This window comes from Helicoverpa armigera, chromosome 10 (assembly GCF_030705265.1).
Source record: "Helicoverpa armigera isolate CAAS_96S chromosome 10, ASM3070526v1, whole genome shotgun sequence".
Lineage (NCBI taxonomy): Eukaryota > Metazoa > Arthropoda > Insecta > Lepidoptera > Noctuidae > Helicoverpa > Helicoverpa armigera.
In genome coordinates this window covers 5,717,352-5,740,219 of record NC_087129.1, presented here as the reverse complement: position 1 = coordinate 5,740,219, position 22,868 = coordinate 5,717,352, and the positions used below count along the sequence as shown (strand labels likewise).

Below are 22,868 nucleotides of genomic sequence, written 5' to 3'. Positions count from 1 at the left end.
TAGGTAACAATATCGATAAAATCATTAAGTTTTACTCAATTTCCAAGTCAGCGAACAAATTCAGTATTTTGCTCTAGACTAGTTTTGAATCACCAACAAAACACATACTGAATATTCATTAGAGCAAAATGCGGAGTGGCCTTACAGCGATGGCATGAAAAATTTTCAATTATATACTTAAGTGTATCTTCAGACGTCAGAATATAAGTATATAAGGATATGTGTGAAGATTTGAGTGTACAGGTGTATAATAATATGGCGTCTGTACAGATTGTGTTTCTTGTGTTAGTTTTTCTGGTGGGGGTGGGTTTGTGTCAAAATAATGCGACAGTCGCCCCTCCAGCAACTACTGCGGCCACTGCATCATCGTCTTCCTCTTCATCCATATCGACGTCTTCTACTACAACTACGCAATCGGTAAGTTTTATTCTAATCTAACTGTGCCTGTCTGCAGTTAAGCTTTTGACTCCCTGAGCATTCTTGATGAGAAGATTTAATTAATGGTCAGTGGGTCGTCATAGGGGCGAAAATTGATATTCACTCCATAAGTATTAGTCAGAAAATATTAAGAACTATTGCGTATGTCAAATGGCTAACTTTAGAAAAAGTCAGTGCGTCTTTATTAATTTGAATGAAACTGTTAAACGAATGGGGTAGATTACTGAGATACATAAGACGAGAGTAGCTAAAACTTCCAGAAACAATTGGTTTTAAATGTTTACATATAGTAAAGATACTTTACATGTAAGAATCCCTACAGTGAGTGTAGCTGAGTGTGTAGAATAAGCTTGTACACGCATGTAGTATTTATAAAAGCCTGTCTTGTGATGAATAGAAAATTAATTTAGCTTTACAGCGAGCAGGAATTAATTGCCAGTTCATACACATATTATTACGCACTTAGCAAATAATTAAGGCTAGGTTAAATCCTTACTCATTTATCTTTAATATTGAAAATTAAAGATAACTCGTGTTTATTTATTCGTGAAATATGGCTGCTTTTGTACACGTGGCGTAAACCAATCTTTAGATCGTGTATTAGATATTTATGTTATCTTATAGAAAAACTACAAAACAACATCTATTTTTTGCAGCTATGTAAGTTCATATTATATGTATGTATAGCTGACATTTTAGGATAAAATAAACAAACGTTATGATTTTGGCCCTTGTTTAAGTTATTGATGTGTTTTTCAGATGTTTCAAAATTTTAACTCGATGCTAACTGCAGTTCCGAAGGGCTTCATGGAAGCTTGTGAATATGTAAGTTTTGAATCCTCTGAGTTTTATTTTCGACTTCAATAATAATATATATTTTTTTAAAGATTCTCAAGTACTTAAAACCAAAAACAAAATGAAGTAGCTAGACTGCTATCTTATACGAAAAAATTTTGTCCTACAACTGACCATTGTGGAACCGTTCCTTGGAAACTAACTATGCTTAATTTTCTTCTGTCACAGGGAAAGAAAGCCGTGGTAAATGTATTGGAATCAATACTTGCCCAGAAACAAAAGTTTTTATCACAATTATAATACGTTTTACTTAAATGAAATCTGTTTTATTGGACTATACGTCCCTTTATCAAATTAAACAATTTGTCATAGAACCACATAGAAAGAACAAAAGAAATTAACATTTCATTGGCTCCAACAATAAACAAGCTACTATAATTTATAGTACAACATTTTAAACTTGTTACATACTAGCAAAATTTAATACCAGAAAGAAACAACATTTTATTCGCGGACTCACAACACATTTTCGTGAAACGACACTAATTTACAACTAAATTAAAAAGGACGTAACACCAATTATAAAATATGCAAATTCTGGTGAAAATACAAGTGTACGTTACGTGTGATGTATCGCAGCTTGGAAATGAGCCCATCCACTGACGAAGGAATATGTAATCAGTTTGATACAAGTACCTACTCACTAGGAAGAACGGAAAATACAAGCTTTTTAGATTTTTCAGAATAGTGTTGCAGTATAACCGACAGTATTTAGGAGAAGCGGCAGGGCCCTCTACTTAATGTAATGAATATTTATCTGCAAGATTTGTCGACCAACAGTGGACAAATGGCTTGACGTGATGATGAAAACAAAGAGCCTTTACATTGGAAACGTGCGAAAAAATAATACTATCTAAAAGTATTTATTTATAAAAACAGATTAACTTTCAGCATAGTTGGAGCTTTGCCGATGCTGAACTAATTTCACATAGAATGTTTAAATTGAAATTGCATCGATTGTTGCTGGCAGCACTTTAACTTGAAGGAATACTTATAGAAGGGTCAGCAGTTGTTTGTTCATTCAATACGTACTTTAAACTTATAAGGGCTAGAGTTTATTAATTAAGAAGTCACTCTCTGTTGAGAACGTTTTTCAAACTTCTAAAGCTTTGTTATACACAAACCACTCCAAAATTCATCGAATAACACTCGAATATACCATCTTTGGAGTTAATACTTATTGATATCTCAATAACATGCATGTCCAGTACGAATAGTATGGACACATCCCATTAGCTTGGGGCGGCTTTTGTCCAGCAATGGACGATTTTTTGGTTGGGGACATGGATACCTGAATACTATTGATGTCTCAGAACCGTAGCCCGACTGCGTGTCTTCCTTATTAACAAGAGAACGAGTGGTGATGTCAAGCTATTGTCTCATATCTGAGTAGGTGAACGTAATCAGAACTACTTTAGTTTGCGTCTCGAGACACGGTTCTCCGTTCACCGTATTCAGAACTTTCTCGCAACTTCAATTTGGATGTTGAAACGTTTAGACACTGGAGATGCTACGAAATGCTTTTGTCGTGTGCGTCTGTGAACTATTATTATGCCCGTGTGCTAATTAGATTCGACGTGGCGTACTAGCTTAAACATAAACAATACATACATGGCCTTTAATGCTTTACACACATTTACATCTCATTTGTTACTTCGCATATTACGTATGCGCGCCCGCGAAAACATGTCAATGCCTAAGTAACGAAGAAGCACAATAGGTAAGTAGTTTAGATACATGTTGGTGGAGTAGTGTAGGGTTAAATAAGCGAGACAAGCCTTAATGGAAAAGGATTAAGTCTATATATAGCACTGACGTCTAGTGAGGGGTTTCAAAGCGAGCTTGTGGGTATGAGACCGATGTTCTTTTGTTTTTTAGCTTCTTACCCATAATAATACGTACCAAATTAGATTACATAGGGTTGTGTGAGGTCAATGTGAGACCGTTTCGTTATTCGAGCCCGCAGTTGCCAAAACCCCCATATACAACGAGACGGAGGCACCTGGTGTGAGTAATTTGTAAAATGTACGCGATGCGATGAATTGGCAATAAGTAAGTGTGAAATTGATACCTCCGGTGGCGAAAATCATGTTCTCTTTTTTAATATAGGTAAGCGAAAATGTTTCTAAAAAATATGGGCCATTACACGACTCGATATCGGAATAATGCTTGTTCTCAATCGTATTTCATAAGTACATCAATTTGGTGGATAACATTTTAGGCTTCCTTCTCGATCTTAACAAGTTAGAATACAAAATATCTACACATAGCTGATGTTTATATTCTCTTCCTCTGCCTATTTTCATGAAGTTATTATATCGATATTATTTTAGTTCTCGTTATAGAAATTTCGTTTGTTCCTATATAGTAGTTACGAGCTATAATTAAGAGCAGAGTTTTCCCTGTATTGATTTCTAATAGCAGGAAGTTAACAGCCAACACATTCAATACACGCCATATCTTTCTTTAATTTCCGGCAAAATAAGCAAAAAATGCTGAGAGAAGAAAAATGTAGCACGTTGTATTAATAGTTGATTGACACACTACATACAACATCTATTGATCTTTGTAGTAAAATCCAAAATCAATGTCGAATATTATTCTAACAAGAATTTCCGACTTATTAACTGATCACAAGAAACTAGCTGAAAAAATTTTGACCATATTGTTATCGCCTGTATTTATGAGAATTTTAGATAGGGACCTTAGTCTTAGAGAAGCTTTTAAGCTTTAAAAAATCAATCATAACTTGGTATCAAATTAACAGTTACCTACTGATACAAGCTTTAAGAGCAACAAGCATCTCCATATTTTTTTACAAGTGTGTATTTTGAATACCTTTGTATACCTACAGCTACTTGTACGTTTTCATTGTAAACTCATATCATGCCTGCATCTTGAAATCTGTCACGAAATCCATCTCCTCATATTGCATACAGTATGAGACTATGCGTCCGTATAATATGACACGTAGCATTGTGTGCTCACAATTAAGGTGAATATATTCCAAGTTTCATTTCGCTTCTCAGTATTATATTTGTGCTAATATTATGTCTGAAAACTTCAAGTTCTGGAGCTCTTTGCTAAGTTACAGCTTCTTAGGTCTTAAGGTTAAGCAACGCTTTGCGGTCGGTTCGTAGATGGTTGATCATAATCATCATCATGTTTATACCATGATTTTTGCACGTTGCAATGGTGGATCCTCGCTGTCATTTGAAAACTTTTGGCATTCTTTATGGATGCATGACCATGCAAAATCCAATACCAGAAAATTAAGTCAGAAAATTGATAGGTCAGACTCACGATAACACTGGTTTCTAGTATTTAACACAAAAAGTTATAAAACATATACATTTTCAGATATCAGATTAAGAGATCTCAAAATGTTCATTATATCTTTAAGGGATAGAGCATTTTTGCCTCAAGGCATCTCGAAATTAATAGACCACGTATAAATATTAATTAGAAATAAGAAGGTGAAAGAAATAAAACGAACATAATAAAATTATATTAATATCACATTGATATATTTTTCATTATTATTTTACTGAGTTTTTATATATGGCATCTACATAATTTGTACAACAAAAATATATTTTGATCAAAAACAACAGTTTTCTACTTAGCCTTCAAAAGATATTTACGTTTTCATACACAAGGATTACAGCAAAGTATTCAAAGTAGACAAAAATATAATCTTAGCAGGTATGGTCTTAAGAAAATTAATTTCATACCAAATAAGTCTTTATACATTTAACAGTAAACTTTGAATATAATTTGATGCAATACATTTTGAGTAACAAAAACATCTAATATTTGAAGAATACATATTATTTCTAACATTAGGTACTTGAAAATATACACGTTATGCAAAGTAAACATTAATTGCATTAAAATCTTACATTAAGGCTACCTACATAGAATTACTTGCTTTAATATGTACTTAATAAATCAAAGCAATCTAAACGACGTGAACTAGAGCAGTCAATCGACGCCACAATCATTAAACATTCATATATTAATTCATAAATATAGCATTTGGTGGAAGTTCCCAATCAATATATCCTACAACTCACATAGAATAATAAAACAGTAACAAGTATAATGCAAAATAAATCATAAGACTGTTTCTATTCGAAAAAAAATACAAAATAGGAATGTTTTCTGTACAAATAAGAATATATAAAACATATTCACAATTATATGTAACTGGTGGGTTTCGCAGAACATAAATACTGACTACATTCATACAATACGTAGAGTCCAATTACAATGTCCTATAACAAAATATCACATCATACATCTCCTCGTTCACTACACACGCGCGGTGTAACCGGGTCACCGACACCAGCTATTATTTGTTGTTTTAATTTGTCCAAAACTGACAATCAGAAAAAACTTCACAACTTGTAAAGTTTAAAATATTCATTGCAGTGGCAACATCGCGCTAACTGCAAGCTTTTAATCCACCTGAGCCAATCAGTCTACACAAAAAGTCAACATTTCTGTACACACAATACACCTAGGATACAAACCTATTAACATGAATGAAGATACAACAAATAAGCTCACTAGATGAAATAAACAATTACGGAAAGAAAGAAAAGAAAAGACAATCACATAAAAGAAAATTAAAACGGAAATACATCTTTCATCAGGAGTAAGTAAAGAGATCAAAATTAACAGTAATAAATTTTTACATTCATGCAGATTATAAGAACAGTAGACACTATGTAAATAATGAGATTAGCTTATTCTGTAACACAAAATGAAATTATTTGACTAGACCGTTCGGTATGTTAATATAAGAATTAATAATATCTTTCGGCTTCTTCTCGTCGCCGATATCTAACGAGATGTACGTGGGGTTTGTGACCGCCGTGTTTAGCGCGTTCTTTTGGTTTGTTTCAAATACGTCATCAGTTTCTTCATCTATCCTAGGACACATATTGAGATAAGGCGAAGAGTTACCTTCGTGGTCGGATTCTGAGCCGCTTCTAGCTGGTAAGTTATTCAAGGTAAGCATCGGAGTTAACTCAGAACCACAGCTGCTTGCTTCGGATACCCTCGGATTGAATTTACGAGCGTCGAAGTCAAATTTGGGGTCCTGAGCTCGAGGATTGTAGCTGTTTTGCCGTGAAGCCGGACTCATCTGTAGATAGCCTTGCTCGTCTGAAATTGTGAATGGAAGTTAATAAATTGCAAGTATTGTATAAAGCGAGGAAAGAACACCATGCCACACACAGAAATATCTTCTAACTAATAGTAGGTTAGGGTTAAGTCACACCAGCAAACATGGTTAGAAGCATTTTTTTTCTCTTAGCTAAAACTGCTTCTATTGTCGATACGGTGTGCAGTGTGACTTGACCACAAATCAGCCAATAAGGTATGCCACACGAGTTTTAATTGTTTGTTTGTTAGTTGTCGGTGTAGAGTGTACGAGTGCAATGAAAGGACCAACACAATTCAATGTTAGTCACGACAAATTCATGCTTTGATTTACCGTTCGAGTGTTTTTGTGTAGTCAGAATATAGGGTTATCCGATCCGTCTGATGAAAGGAAATAAAATAAGTGTTTGAAAACAAAAAACTCTTTGTTGCTGTTCTTTATGGACTTAATTTATCTGGACATACAAAGGCCGTTCGTAGATAATACTTTACCTTTATTTACAACCTCAGCAGCTTGAAAATTAAATAGGATTTTTAAATATCAATTATGAATTCTAAAACCTCTGCTATGTTCTGTCAAAAGTAAAGTCTTGGTGCTAATAAATATTTCTAACTTCCATAGAATTTGTATTGTACTGTGATCATACATATTTAAATCGATAGATACGAACATAGAAATTCGCACAGTGGGAATCATTGCGCAATTCTGTTTCCAATTCTCAATCCCGCGTATTGTTGTTGCCGAAGACAATTATCATACCATTTCAAAATCGACTCTGTTGTTCGAAATCAGAAAGTTCTATTTGTCAGTCAGTAATATAGGATAGTATGTAACTTTATATTGAAACTCATCCTGACTTATGAATGATACAAATAGTTGTGTAAACCGCTTTTACGGTGAAGTAGCAAAACCGAGTATTTGAATGAACCATAATAAATGCACAGAGAATATATTTTTTTAAATAATGTAAAGTTTGTATTTGCAAATGGGCCGATTGTTGTAAGTACTGTATATCATAATAGGTTCCTAACTATGCTAACGCCTGTAAATTACTCAATCAACACAATAAAGATTACTTTACTTTTATATGAACGAAGCCTATCTCTCAAGATCTAACAAAACTGGAAACTGTTAGTACTTAACCGAAATAAAAAAAATAATGATAGGTATGGCTTATGTCTTACCTATTTGTGTAGGCGTGTTAGGGAAGAAGTTTCTGTCGTTCGCGTACTCATGACGCGGGCTGGGTGTCGTCAGGTTGTTATAATCTGGAGCCATCACCATCGCGAGGTAGTCCTCGCCTCCAGGGTTCGGGTTCATATTTGTGTATGCCGTATTTAGATCCACGTAGTGCTGTAATAGAAGAAGAAACTCGAATAAATAAGTATCTCATAAAATGTTGCGTATCTAATGCAAATGTAAAGCAATGTTAACGACTGGAGAACAGTACGCAGTTTAAAAGAATGTATTAAAAGACTTGGAATTGACATCGTGACTTCCTTTGGAGATCGACTACTAAACTATGTTATTCTCTCACAAACTCACTAAGTTCTGTTGCGAGTTTTTATCTGACTTTAAAATACTTTGTAAACGCAAAATTATCATTGATTCTGGAAGCTATGTTTCAAGTGCAATAATTAGGAATTACAATAAACTAAACAGTTAATTTTAATGACTGGACATCGTATTTAAGGAATTCTACAATCACCACTGGATATATAAAATTACCATTAAAACAATAAGCCAGTACCCAAAACAAAATTCCCTAGCCCGGTATATTTCAGTACGTATACGCCATGGTTCAGACAAGCAACGCCATCTGCGAAATCGTGTAAGAACTACAAACGAGCTTAGTTGGAGCATTGGCCATTTGCTTCATCGGGTAGCCGCTACGTCACAAAAAAAAATACAAAAGTTCGAATTGAGAACCCGCTCCTTTTTGGGATGTCGATTCAAAAGGGATTTGAATTTAAAATAAGAACAGTATTCATACTTTTTCCTGTACGTACTAAAATAATAATCGACCCTTTTTCTTGTGATTTTGACATATCGGTACAGCAGTATACTTACGTTTCGCACATTATCTTCTAAAAAGCCGCCAAGAATTTCCTGCAGTTCGCTGAAGCTAGGCCTGTTGGTTGGCTTCTGATCCCAACACCTGAGCATCACGTCATGTAGCCGCTGATCTGCGTATGTTGGCCTGGCTAGGCGATTTCTGCAATATTCAGAAAGTTGTCAATGTAGAAAATATAAATATAATATAACGTTTGGTTACTTCAACCCAAATGTTTTACTGAGAATCCTACTCTTCTTATCTGGGACTCTAAAATGTGGTCATCAATTTACGGAAATGAGGATTACCTACCTATATGAAATTAATTCAATTCAATTTTGGTGTCGTTAATACCTTGCAATGATTCGAATAAATCCAATTCTCTTACATTGAAATCTGTGGTTTGAAAACACAGGTTTTCCTTAAGTCTCCAAATAAAATAAGTGATTTATGGTTATAATATATACCCTGAGGATAGCCAGGACAGCAGATCGGCAGGTCCCATGTTCGGGTATGGGGTCTTAGCAAGGGAGAAGAGTTCCCATAAGACGATACCGAAAGACCAGACGTCTGACTGTGTTGAGAATATGCGAGACTCCATACACTCTATTGCCAGCCATTTGAAGGGCAGAGGACACTGGAAATTAAATAAAATATCATTAAAATAAATCAGGTCAAAATTGTAGTCTCAAATCTGCAAAAAGTCATGCAGAGAGTGTCAACAGGTAAATAGGCAAAAAAAAATGATAGTTATTTCTAAAAGGAGCATTAAAAGGAAAAAAATACAACTACTTTATACATACGTCATTATTATGAAATCTCGTCGCAATATATGTACAATGCGTTGATACTTAAGTTCAAAGTAACAATTTATTTTTTCCGTAGGGTAAAGGCGGGATAGATGCCGCAGTGGGATAGATGCCCCATTTTTAAAAAAACCTAACTTCCCATGGTCGCGATTAAGAAACAACCGTTTAACTAGAAGACACAAGCACCCCGCGCCTAAATTAGCCACGCGCCATCGAGGGGTGAGGTCGCGTTTCGCTCGTGTGTGAATTCATCTCCGCGGCGAACTTACAGCGAGCGTAAAATTTTTAAAGGTGAGTATTTGCTGTTGTTTAACTTTATACGTAGATATTAATTCCATCAATTTTTTTATTACGTGTGTATATTGTTTCATGAAGTATACATTTTGAAGTAAATAGTTGCTCTATTGTATTTATTTATTTTAAAAAATACTAGGGCATCTAACCCTGTCAAAAAGGATAGTTGCCCTGATTTTTTACGGTATAGGTGTCCCTAGGGGCATCTATCCCTCCATACACCACGTGTACCCTGAATGAATTATAAGTGCTTTGAATATATATTTTTTATATTTTTCATGTTTATGTATAGGTATTTACACTTTTATTGATTACGAATGGTTTACAGTTCAAACAGTGAAGATGAAGACAATTCACCCAAGAACAAAGTTAAGGAATAGAAAACTAAAGGTTTGCCGGTGAAGAAGACTAATAGAGATGGACAGGATGAGCCTTAAGATACAAATAAAAATAACTGCATAGAATGCTTTGAAAACTATGAACAAACAAAGTCTAAATCCGACTGGATTCAATGTGTAATGTGTCAGTGCTGGTTACATGAAACCTGTACACTTTTCAGAATTTTTTGCTCGAGATGTAGAAAACTTAGAGCACTGTCCGGTTAAATATTATGATGCTAAGTATATTGTGTTATTTTAGTTTTTAAGAAATAATGATTTTTATGATTTTGCATGTTGAAACTAAATAATTAATATTTTATAATAAGGGTTTAAAATATAAAATACATTATTTTTGTTGAACAAATACTTTTAGAAATTTTATTGTGTTTATTTTAATTAATCTGATAATGAATACAAAAAGATTTTAAAAACTGCAAAATACTTTTCATTTCAAATAAATTAAAGTAAAAAAATATATAAATATTATTCATATAATATACTTAAACAGTATGAAGGGCATCTATCCCGCACCGGAGGCATCTATCCTCGCTAGTATTTTCAAGGTGGGGCAACTATCCATAGGGGTAGGCATCTTTCCCCAAAAATTGAGGTCTACAAAAAGCTAAAATCTGCAAAACGTGTAGTATATAGGTCCAAAAAGACAAATCACAAATAAACATAAAGGATTAAACTAGTTACATTCATAGGTGTTATTAATGTAGAACCAATATTTATTAAATTATAAGCATATTTCAAAAAGTGGGGCATCTATCCCGCCTTTACCCTAAATAAACAAATAGCCTTAAAGAGCCACTCTGATAAGGAATATGTAGGTACAACTTAGGTACATTTATTTATGGTAACCTCAATATAAATAATAAACCTATTTAAAATATAGTGAAGGATAAAAGGTAGGTAATTATCAAGAAATATGTGTCACTCACGTACTTGTGAGATGAGGGCAGATAGAAGAGTATGGAAGAGGAAAACATGCTGCGCCGACCCCAAATGAAATTGGGATGAGGGCAGGAGGATGATGATGATGATGATGTTTACTCACGTTTTCCTTCTGTTGATATTCATCGCTCTTGTAAACGCTCGTGGCGAGACCGAAGTCACAAATCTTCACGATATTGTCTTCGGCTAACAACACGTTTCTGGCTGCCAAATCTCCGTGTCGAACCTGAAACGTAAGATTTAAGACCGGTGAATAGGTATAATTTAGGTAGCATTTGATCATTTCATTGATTTAATCTATACTAATATAATAAAGAGGAATCATTTTGTTGTTTTGTGTTTGAACCGTAAACTCAACGGAACCACTGAACCGATATGGACGACTTTTTCGCTGTTGGGAAGCTAAGCATACTTATACTATCCGGGAGAAACTTCCTCTTCCGACGCGGGTGAAACCTAGAGAAACAGCTAGTCTAATATTTTTGTCTCCCAGACCACTGATAGGTACTTGTAACAGATACTAGGTTTCGCGATGGTTCAACCTCCACCCTATTAGAAACATCTCTATCAGGTAATTGTTATTTCCTTATCTTTAAAAGTAGATATACCTACTAACCTTTCTACTAGCAAGGTACTCCATGCCCCTCGCGATTTGGAAGGCCCACACGAGCAGGTCACGAGAGGTCAGCGGTCGCGGATTACGACCGTCAAAGCAATAGTCGCTTTCGTAGTTCGATCGCCATTCCGGTTGCACGTAGCTTTCTGATGCTGAAATAATTAATTAAATAATTATTAATAAATGTTAGTCAATAGAAAATTAAATGAATAGAACAATCCGAACGAATTTGGTATTTTAGTCCACTGACAAAAAGGACCAAAATCATTTACTGACTTAAAAAGTAGATATCAGCTCGTTATTGCTTACGCTCAATGTTGTAAATGTCCGCATAAGGACAGCTAATATGGTTTTCTCGACATTACTTACAAAATATTCCTGGATTATGTTCACTAATCATAAGTTAATATAAGCTTTGTTTGTATTGCCTAGTGTCACGATAAACAAATAATATATTGACTGTATTCAGTACTCGATGACCTTATTTTGAGACGCGCGTAAGAAGTGATTTTGTAAACAGCAGAGAAAAGTATTTAAGGAAAATGGAGTACAAATCTATACCTACAATTCATTGACCCTTGCACACACCACTCTGATGTAAAAAAAATGCGATGACAAGCCTTTTGCAAAAAAAAAATATGACATGTTTGAATATCTCCCACGTCCAGACTAACATACTGTAGATAGATAGGTACCCAGAAAAAAGTTTTGATCAACAACCTCTTGACGTACATGCCTCTGAACCTATTTATAAATCTATGGATATAGAAGAGGTCGCGCTCAAGTGACGTAGGCTCGCATTTTAACCACGAGCTTAGAAAACTAACCAGGATACTCAATGAAATAGATGCATGTTTAACTTACCTATTCCAGGATATGTAATTATAAATTATTTACCTACGTCACGGGTAGAATTCTACCTGATAATAGAATTATGATTAATTGGTCATGCACCATTATCCTCCTATGCCATTCAAGAATACAATAACGTAAATGACTGTCGCATCTGAATATAACTGACGTAATTAGAACTTTACCTGTATTGGGGATGAATTTAATTTGAGTCTGTTTCGTTTATGTTAACTTTAGTACAAAAGCAACAACAAGTAATGACTAAATCTTTGTCAATATAAAGCATAATAACTTTATACAGCATTTAATAATCAGAACTAAGAACAGAACAGAACATACACAGAAAAAACGGCCTGTTTTCAAAAAACGAGACTCATCCTTAAACCGTTTGATCCTAGAACATGTTCGTATCCTTGACACATTGTGAAGAAATGCAACGAAAATAACAAAGGTAACTTAAACCTTCAATATCTTAGTATGATGATTGAAACTAAAACATAAATAAATCAACACACGTGCAGCTAATAGCGTGTACATTATCCTTATAAGTAGCGATAACAATATTTGTTTAATAGACAACAACTTACATATAACGCAAGGCAAACATAATATAATAGAGTGAACGGAAAACATTATTAAGTAGCTTTTAGTCTCGGTTCAAAGTCCAATCACATAAATAGCGACAATCGATTATGAGCCGAAATAAAGAGTTCTTAAAGTCTAAGGTAAGGTTAAGGTTTGTTAAATGCCGTCCGGAAAGTCACCTTTATTTATTAATATAATTACAGAATTATTTCAAACAATTAAAGTGATTGAAACGTCAGGCAAATGCGGACAACAGAGTTACAACTAATGTGCATAGGTATTTTACAGGAGCTAGGTCCACGCTTTGTACAAGCTTTGCTGAGCCACAAAACATACCTTCAAGTAATTCCACTTGGTGTGTAGGATTGTCTGGTAAAATAAGGATAAAAATGTGAACAACTACCAGAATAAATTATATAGGTAAATACTTCTAACATTCCACAGGTTGCTCAAAAAAAATGATGCAAAACAAACATATTTCTTATATTTGAAAAAGAAATAGTTATGACGAGGAAAATAACAAATTGGAAATTGGTGACTACCTAGCTTTTCGCTTCTTCTAAACAAAAAAATATATGTTAGCACGTTCAGGTACGTCAGTTTACGTAAGTAAATGTAAATAATAAAAAATATAAATAAGAAAATTGTTTTGAAGCAGATGATATCCACTTAGAAATTGGTAACTACGTAGGTGTTCACTTCTAACCAAAAAAAATGTTAGTACTTTGAATTACGTACGGTAGTTTACGTCAATAAATGCAAATATAACCAAATATAAATAGGAAGATGGTTTTACTAATTGCTTATCTACTCGTGGCTTTAAATCGTAAAAATAAAAGTTATATCGTCACCGCGTGATTGACAAGTATCGATATATAAATTGGAATAACTTACCATTTCTAGTAGATCTATTGGTATTAGCAGTGTTGACGAATGTGTGGTCGGTGTCTTGTGTACTTGAGCCGAAATAATCTGACTGCGCCCTGGAAATTACGAACATAATTATGACGATTGCATATCAAAAACATCAAAGACACAACACGCAAAGTTAAATAGAGGATTTTTACTTGTGTCATTGACATTTGAAGTCCCGTAAGGGCTAATCATTTTATTTTGTAAGACTGAAGTTCTTTTATTGTTCTTGATAATTTCTTACCCAGTACTGCCACTGCTGCAAGAGAATCCTCTGTTAACTCTCCCTAGATTCTTTTCCTTATTATCAGTAAGTTGATCTATGAAAACCTCCCGATGCCTCAGCATATAATTGTGGATATTACCAAACTTGCAATATTCAACAATTACGGCCAACTCCCCTGGAAACATAAACAACCTTCAATTAGTAAAATTAACACATAATTGATTGTAAACTCACATCGACCAGTTATAACAACAGCCCTTTGTAAATTAATTGAACAAAACCTTGAATACAAAACTGTGAATTAGCAAAAGTCGTTTAACAGAACTTTACGAAAAAACACCGTACAGATAATATTACTTTTCGTTTTAATGTTAACTACTCTGAGCTACTAACTAGGTATCTCATTAAATTCCATAAAGTAAATTACGATGACGGTGGCGAAATAATTTGTTAACCACAAAATTGATGTATTACCAATGCCAAAATTAACAAGAAAGCTGGTAAAACAAATATCGACAAAATACAAGTGCCAGGCCAATTTTAAACCAGCCAAACACTTGAAAGAAACATTTACAAAATAAATAGCGAAAACATCGTCTTACGTTTCCCAACATTTTTCGTGCACGCTCCGAGCAAGTTCACAATGTTTATGTGTTTCCCCAAGTGCACCATTATTTTTAGTTCTGAGGCCAACGCTTTGATATACATATTGTCTGCTGTTTTCTTCACCATTTTCACGGCCACCTCGGTTGTTTCTTCAGCGTTAACGATGCCACGTGCCTCTGCCTTGTAAACCACGCCGAATGCACCCGCACCGAGCTGAATGCCTTCAAATAAATTGCGAGTTATATTTAGAAGTTGGAATTTACATAAAAAATATGTTACACAACTATTTCTATTACTTTAAGTTTGCCCTAAAAACTACATAGGTATTTGTTAAATTATTATCTTACCTAGTTTTAATTTTTCGATGGGAAATTCAAACTTTTCGTTATATGGCAATAATTCAGCCTGTTCATCAATCCCTAATTCTGGATTAAGAGATTTAGTAACTCCTTCTTTGAAATACAGAAGTCCTGCTGCTGCCAATTCTTTCCTGAATCGCTTTTCCTTTCGTACTTTCCACGTTAAATACATAACCGCGAGGATTAGAATTAAGATCACTGCTAAAATCCCGCTTAGGTACACAGCGTATGATGGCTCTGTTGAAAGTTACAAAGAATAATTACCATATTATATAACATTTTCAAATGGAAATGTCATTATTTATGTAACTATTTTCTTTACAAATTAAGTACGACATAACAAAACAGACCTTTCAATGTAATAGTATAAGTTCGACTTGCAATTGGATATCCATCGCCAGTGCTGGTGGCTACACATTGGTAGACACCCTTGTTTGCGTCAATGATTCGATCTATCGAAATTGTTGAGTTTACAACAGTACGACTAATATCGTTCCTAATAATTTTTGCATTCGTATCGTTGCTCATTAAAACGTCATCCTGCAAAAAAATAATAATTTATAACGACTCTAATCACATGTGACCTATAAGCGTCTGTTTAAAACTTAAATTTTACCTTATACCACTCTAATTTGGGTGGAGGCACGCCTTCGGCTTGACAATTCAAATCAACTTGTTGGAAAAGTACCACCTCCACATTTTCATCAGCTGCGGGATTGTTTATTATTGGCGGCTGAAGTGCTATGAATAGACAGAAATGTGGAAAACATTAGGACCATGGACATCCATCTCTGATTTAAATTACATCTGGTTAATCAAAAGAGGTAACTTACAAGCAACTGTGATGTTAATCAGTTCAGTTTCGAAGACACCGTTTAGCCTCTGGCCGCGACAAATATACGGTCCACTCTGGTTGATAGAGATTTGAGGAAACCTCAATTTTGCAATGTATGAGAATGTATTCGTTGTGTATTCTACTGCTGCTGTTAATAAAAAACAATATTTATAAGTCATTATTTCAAAAAATGGACTGTAGATAGATTTTCGTCTCTTTACTAACCAGTTCCGTTTAAGTCTTCTTCATCAGATCCTATCCAAGTTACGCTGCGAAAGTCATATTTGGACGCAATGCATGTTATAGTTACATCTTGGTTTTGGTAAAACCAGGTTTTTGACGTATCCTCGATTCCGAAGCCATTTGGCATTTCGTAAACCAGTAGCCTTCTTGTTTGTATAGCTGTTTGCTTGTTCGTCGCTTGACATGAAATGTTTACAGACGCGTGGACAGGAACGTTTAGGATTGCTGTTTCTTTATAGACTGATTCCGTTTCTATAGAAGAGCTTTTCTGAAATAAAAAAATGTAAGTTATTATTGCAATATATGTAGGTATAAAAAAAAATAGTAACACTTCACAATTGAATAGGCATATAGTTTACCATGGTCTGATTAACCCCGTTCGAGAATATCCACGTGACATCAGGCAAGGGATACCCTGTTACAACACATTTTAGGGAAGCCGTTGTACCCTTCATATATTTCTTATCAGCATCGGGACCGAAGTCGACAGTTGGTGGGGCTGTGGAACAAAGATAGCATTCAGTCAAAAAATTACATACTTAATGCATCATTGTTTTTAGACATAAGACAGTCGAAACGTATTTTTATTCACCCTAAATAATTTTTATTCACTTCTTTAGCCAATTATCAGTACCTAGTTGATTAATCATAATAAAAATATGCCCAAGGCCGATTTCAGCCACGGTGGCTGTTCTCATATAAGGAGATCAGGCAGCTGCGCTCACACATTATAGTGCAGTGTGCACACGTGCACTCACTTTTCCTTCTCATATGCTACGAGTACCACGACCTACGAGAGCTAATTCCATTAGAAGTATCGAGTACATCGTGAGAAAACTATATAAAATACTACTTACCTATGACTCGAATATCATACGTGTGACTTTTAGTCAGGTATGAGTTGGAGGCAACAATAGTATAGTTTGCGGAGTCCGTAACAGTTGAATTGAATATGGTCAGGATAATATCTCCAGTTCGTTCATGTCTAGTTACATTGTATTTAGACGGGTTTTTGGGTAAAGGCTTTCCATTCCGCAAGCTGAAATAAAAAAGATATTCTTGTTATTCAGTTTTTTGGAAATGTATCGTTATTCGTTTATCTGGATAGTATTTCTAACTGCTCAGTTTATTCTTAAGGTATTGATACACCATACAAGAACATCGTTGTATTGATAGTATGTATATAAATCTTGATATATAAATCTAAACATTTTAGTACCTATTGGTATTTTAGATAAAGATAATCAAACATCAACAATACTTACGCGTGATAGGAAGCACGTGGGTAATCTTTCAACCTAATCATCTGCTTTATCGTCCTTTGTTTGTGCTCAGACCGATTATCGTCAGAATCCGGGATCAGATCAAGTAAAGGCTCAGCTAAAATTTACATAAAATCAAATTGTAGTTATCTTTAGAACCAGGGGTAAGTTGCACTATTTAACAATGACGATAAACAAACCATATCCAGCCGTGTAATTACCGCCCATTGGTCAAAACAGTGATTTGACAAATGAAAATGGTTCAGTTATCGTTAAAGTTAAATGTTGCAACTCGCCAAAGGGATGTGAAAATTGAATCTTGAGACGTAATGGGATGACATTTAGATAATATGAACTTCTGCAATTGGTTTAATTGTTGTTGTATGTGGACAACATTATAAGCTATAATTTTAATTTAATCAGAATTTTCGTCCTTATAATCAACAAGTTCGATAGTTACATATTGTTCATTAAAAGTATTATTTTCTATATATACTCTTCTATATATGGTCTATATATATAGTCTTTGAATAGGTTTATTATCTATCTTAAATATCTCCCATAAGTCTTTCACAAAAGTAGTGCCTAATTAAGGAAATTGAATTTTACCTAAATATATCATATTGGAGGAATTTTCTTTTTCCCCACAATTATTACTGGCGACGCACGTATATTTCCCATTGTGCACGTCCGTTGCATTTACAACTGTTATATGTTTGTACAAGATTTTTCCAGCCACTAGAAATTCATTCGAAGACTCTATTATGGATTCCTATAATAAAAAATGAAATTTAAAGCCAATTTGTAACTTGAATAATCATAGAAAAAGGCATAATTATTATAAAAAAAAAAAACAAAAAGGACTGATTCCACTCGAAAGAGATTGATTTTGTCTTTACTTTCAAAAAAAGAACCACGAAGTATGGAATTTATGGACAATAGAAACCAAATGCATTGCAGACGAGCTTTTTTTAAATTTGGAACATTACTCCACTCCAGCAGTGTTATGTGCAAACGCTTGCTGGGGTTATTAAATACTCCTTGAATGGATCTTTTTATCGTTCTTGGCTAAAGCGTACCATTAGACGGTCAATTAAAACAATATTACGATGTTGTGTTTCACGGCCTTTAGTATTTTGAAATAATTATTTTGGTTGTTTTAGCGTCAATATTTTTGAAGTGAGAATTTCTTTATTTCGATTAGGTACAAGTTGTGACTATTATTGAAACAAAGTTTTACAGTGCCAAAATAATTATTTGATTCAATTTAAAGCCTTACCTTCGCAACATTCGGAGGATACTTCCAATGTAAATATACGACAGAATCAGGCTTATAATCAACAGTACAATTGATGCTAAATGATTCGCCCTTTAAAAAAAACTTTTTCAGAGGTTCTATCCTTGGCTCTGGTGGTACCCTAACGTCTGAAAAAAATACAATATATTCATTACTGATGTGATCATGATTACTCCATACTGTAACTATCTCTAAGATATATAATAGCTTCTTAAGGAATTATAAATAATTCTCTCAAATTAGATTTCTCTAGATTTAAATTACATTTAGATTTTTGAAAAATGTTATACTTCTACAAACTACACCTAAACAAGAACAACAAACAATGCAAACAAAATTGGTAAACTATAAATAATAATTGCTGCATTTCAAAAAGAACTAAAAAACAAAATCAATCAAACGAATCAATTAATAAGTTAATTCATATTATAATTTTAATTAATTCATTAATGTCATTCTAAATAGTATTCAATCACTAAAAATTAAGCAGCATTAATTAACTTTAAATATTTAGTACGATCCAAAATTCTTTAGTGCTGTGACTGTGACGAACCATAACTTTCATAGCAGGCAAATAATGATTCACAACAACCCAATGAAAAAAAAAGAAAAATGATATTTCAATCAACCCACCGTGAAAACATTAGATTATAAGTGCAACATAACATCAAGACCTACATTAAATTAGATTAATACAGTGTTAGTAGATTTTATCAAACGTGTACATGCATACAGGAGTTACGCAGAGCAACACACCAAAGAAGTAGGAAAAGAAAGTGTAGTAAGCTTGAAGCCGTACACAAAACATCAAGTATCTCATCTAGCAGAACGTGAGTATCAGTATACTCAGTGAATGAAACCATCACACCACGCTACCTTGTTAGGTGACATCAAGGAGTAGCACTACTTACTACGTATATTTTTCGTTTCAGTTTTGCTTTCGTTTCCGCGTCGTCCTTCGCATTTGTAAGCAGACCTACTACACGTTCTCATTAAAAACCCAATCTTTGGAGAATACTTTATTTGTTCTGGTGTCCTGTTTTTCTGCGACTATTGTAGTATTTCCAAATAAATAATGGTTAGTATGTGTATAGGATATAAAAGTTATGTTTTTCAATTTATAATGTATTTTTTATTAAAATAACATGTTTTAAAATTTTATTCAATTGAAAAACACAACAAGCCACATTCAGAAAAAGTTATGAACTACGACTGTTATTGTAATAACTTGAAGTAATATTTCGCAATGAGCCCGGCAAACGACACACCCTTTCTCGTGAATGTGGTATAAATTGTATAATAAAAATGTTAAAACGCACACATCTGCTATTCACCTACGTTGGAAAACAACTTGTTTCTCTATCCGATCAGGTCCCTGAGTAAATTCACAGATGCGATACATCAAAATCGATCCGAGAGGATCCGAGAGCATGTCGCTATCGATGACGAACCCGATTTTGGGACTATATTGCTGATAAAGTGTGTCTGCAATGTCCTGAATCTGGATATTAAGAATGTTATTAAGAAACAAATTTATTTAAATCTGTCATGCTTTAGTATCAGCTTTGTCTTAGCAATAAGCATTAGTTATTTGAAGCTTTAGGTGTGACAACGACATTTGTGAATTTTATTATTACAGTAACAGACAATCTCTATTTCCTACAACAGTCGGTTAAGTAGCCAGCATAATTAACTTTGCTATCAGGCCACAAGGACAACATATTTTAGGATATTACTTTTTGTGAATTAATTTCATGCAGTTGCGAAAGCGGTTGTTTAGCACTAGCGCATATTTCAGTTATTATTAATTTAACTGATGTTTTTAATTGACAATCCTATATGTATAAACTGAATCTATTATAGATTTAATTGGCATATACGTAATTAGAATATCGTTGACATTAACTTTTATGTAATACGTACCGAAATCAGGGTAACTTCAATGTCTGGTGTCGTTGGTCTACATTCGATTACAACTTTACATTGTTGTCTTGGAACAATCACTTCTCTCATGGGCGCAAACAAGCTACCCGAGCCTAAAAGTTTTATCAATCATGAGATACAGACACAAACGTTAACCAAATTATTGAATTTCAGTATGAAAGCAATCTCACCATTAACGTAAATATAAATAAAAGTTATATGTTCAGTGTTATTTGGTTCTTCAACAAGGTTATTTAGTATATCGGTACCGTTGACCGTGTCGTCGAAACAGGCGTAATAGCCAATCGCATACTGATCGACGTTAAACAGATCTAGAATTGTTCCGAACTTGTATTCATCGACCAGACCAGACATATTTCTCTGTACCATACGAAAGTCTCCGATTACTTCTTCGGGTACTTCTTGTTGTTTAATCTGTACAGGTGTTTTTCCTTTACACGTTAGCGTATAGTTTTGTCCCTTCTGCAATATTATTTCTTTTTGACATGGACTTATAATCGGGCCAATCGGTCGTAGATCATCTGAAAGCGACAATGCATTTTATACGAAAAGATTTTTCTAATTAACTGTGTGAATATGTAGTTCGATAAACCAGTAAAGTAATTCACATTATACACCAACTAATTGTTACCATTAGTTGACCAGTTATACTTTTAAACATTCAGACGATTGATTAACCTAGTTTGTTGCGAAACGTATTGTCAATTTATCATCGTCGACAAGACATGACACTTATTAATTTTCACGCATAAGCAAGTATCGATGGCTCTACAAGGGTGAGTTTAGAATTTCAAGGAACGAGCCAGTCGAAGGGTAATATATCATGGAGCAGGTAAGTGAGTGACGACAGTGAGGCTGAAGCAACTTGACGAGCTTATCATCATACTAATGGCGTTTGTAACGTGAGCCGCGGCATCGACACGGCGGAGCGGCGCGCTCCTACAGCACACCTATCGAAAACACTATTAATTAGTAGTGTTCACGTCCAGGGCGTGACGCAGGTGTGGTCAACATTCGGAAAATTAATCCTACCAGTAGGATAGCAAATGAACCACAACGTCATGTCCCTCGCCGATAACAATTGATCGTATTAAACCCTGGAAACAGCGGCCAATTAAGTGATTAGGACCCCGTCGCTAACTTATCAATATATTAATGGTCATCTCATCACGCTAAGTGAAAGTGATGACAACTTTCCGCCAATATCATGTACCTATTACTGGAAGTAAATTAATAACACTAATTGTTTCTAGAAGTTACGGTAGCTACAAAAATACTAAGAACCATCCCATGAGGATGAAAAGTGTACGCTAAAATCATATTATGTTTCATTGTCAGACATCTCACTAATTGTTAGTCCCGGGACACAAAACTGCATTCGCATTAAACTGGAGTTTCGTTAATATAATATACTCGTCATATGAATGCTGTAAAAATTGCAGCTGTAATTTAAAATATTCATATAATATATTGGGATTCTGCAAGGTAATATTCTAGGGCCAATGTCTTTTGAATTAAAAACATATATATAACTCGTAACAATATAAGACAGTAAATAAGTATTCTTCTATAAACATGCTTCTATATATTCGTAATCATACTGTGAGTAGTATTAAGGGAAACTCAATCTTAAGTATTATTAACATTATCAGGTTTTCAGAAATCGGGCAAATCAAATTGGTGTGTTCTCCTCGAATTTGATTTTTGTATGTCGATGAAAGCTTTTAAGCAAAATATTGATATAGTTCCAACTAAAAAAATATATAAGACATTATATTCCAAGAATTTAATTCGTCATACTTTAAGATGAATGTGCCCATGTTACTACATTCGTAGTCAAGGTTCCTAACTAACACGTGCGTTACCATTCTGAGAGTGAATAACAGTGTGAACTACTGTTTGTGTCAATAATGCTGAATTATTATTCATTTTCTGCATTATCGTGCTTGCGTGCATTTTGTCGAGATAAAGGAAAACACCTCGTTTTCCTTTTAGATATAAGTTAGCCTTCATGTATTTTAACACCTATTTATTTATTTCTTTCACCAAACGAAATAACGAGACTGGTATTTTAAATAGAAATTAAATAAAATATAATAGCAAAATCGAAATTTAGACTATTTCTAAAAAGTACCTAATTATTCATCAAATGAGTAAAGGTCATTTGCGTTACTT

General features: G+C 34.1%; 1 protein-coding gene and 1 long non-coding RNA gene across 7 annotated transcripts in view; one reads left to right on the top strand and one right to left on the bottom strand.

Moving 5' to 3' along the window:
- Positions 1-250: 250 nt before the first annotated feature.
- On the top strand, positions 251-1,553 carry LOC135117363 (uncharacterized). Its single transcript, XR_010276848.1, has 3 exons — positions 251-417; positions 1,198-1,263; positions 1,462-1,553. It is a non-coding gene; the product is annotated as an uncharacterized LOC135117363 (long non-coding RNA).
- A 3,240-nt stretch (positions 1,554-4,793) lies between these two features.
- Positions 4,794-22,868, bottom strand: part of LOC110383235 (vascular endothelial growth factor receptor 1) — a 29,624-nt gene continuing 11,549 nt past the window's right edge. Inside the window, exons 2-25 of one of the 6 annotated variants that reach the window (XM_049841214.2) lie at positions 20,864-21,214; positions 20,673-20,785; positions 20,088-20,250; positions 18,732-18,877; positions 18,062-18,224; positions 17,456-17,570; positions 17,048-17,229; positions 16,550-16,689; positions 16,173-16,458; positions 15,946-16,095; positions 15,729-15,853; positions 15,463-15,652; positions 15,101-15,349; positions 14,750-14,974; positions 14,166-14,322; positions 13,904-13,992; positions 13,346-13,378; positions 11,573-11,724; positions 11,060-11,182; positions 8,984-9,153; positions 8,534-8,678; positions 7,648-7,816; positions 6,797-6,843; positions 6,329-6,465 (exon numbers count right to left, since the gene is read on the bottom strand). In XM_049841214.2, the coding sequence (XP_049697171.2) occupies positions 6,818-6,843; positions 7,648-7,816; positions 8,534-8,678; positions 8,984-9,153; positions 11,060-11,182; positions 11,573-11,724; positions 13,346-13,378; positions 13,904-13,992; positions 14,166-14,322; positions 14,750-14,974; positions 15,101-15,349; positions 15,463-15,652; positions 15,729-15,853; positions 15,946-16,095; positions 16,173-16,458; positions 16,550-16,689; positions 17,048-17,229; positions 17,456-17,570; positions 18,062-18,224; positions 18,732-18,877; positions 20,088-20,250; positions 20,673-20,785; positions 20,864-21,214 (3,662 nt within the window). In that variant the 3' untranslated portion in view covers positions 6,329-6,465; positions 6,797-6,817. Of the gene's footprint in view, positions 6,466-6,796; positions 6,844-7,647; positions 7,817-8,533; positions 8,679-8,983; positions 9,154-11,059; positions 11,183-11,572; positions 11,725-13,345; positions 13,379-13,903; positions 13,993-14,165; positions 14,323-14,749; positions 14,975-15,100; positions 15,350-15,462; positions 15,653-15,728; positions 15,854-15,945; positions 16,096-16,172; positions 16,459-16,549; positions 16,690-17,047; positions 17,230-17,455; positions 17,571-18,061; positions 18,225-18,731; positions 18,878-19,660; positions 19,800-20,087; positions 20,251-20,672; positions 20,786-20,863; positions 21,215-22,868 lie in introns of those variants that run through there. The other 5 variants (XM_049841212.2, XM_049841213.2, XM_021344001.3 and 2 more) reach the window with 5 other exon arrangements.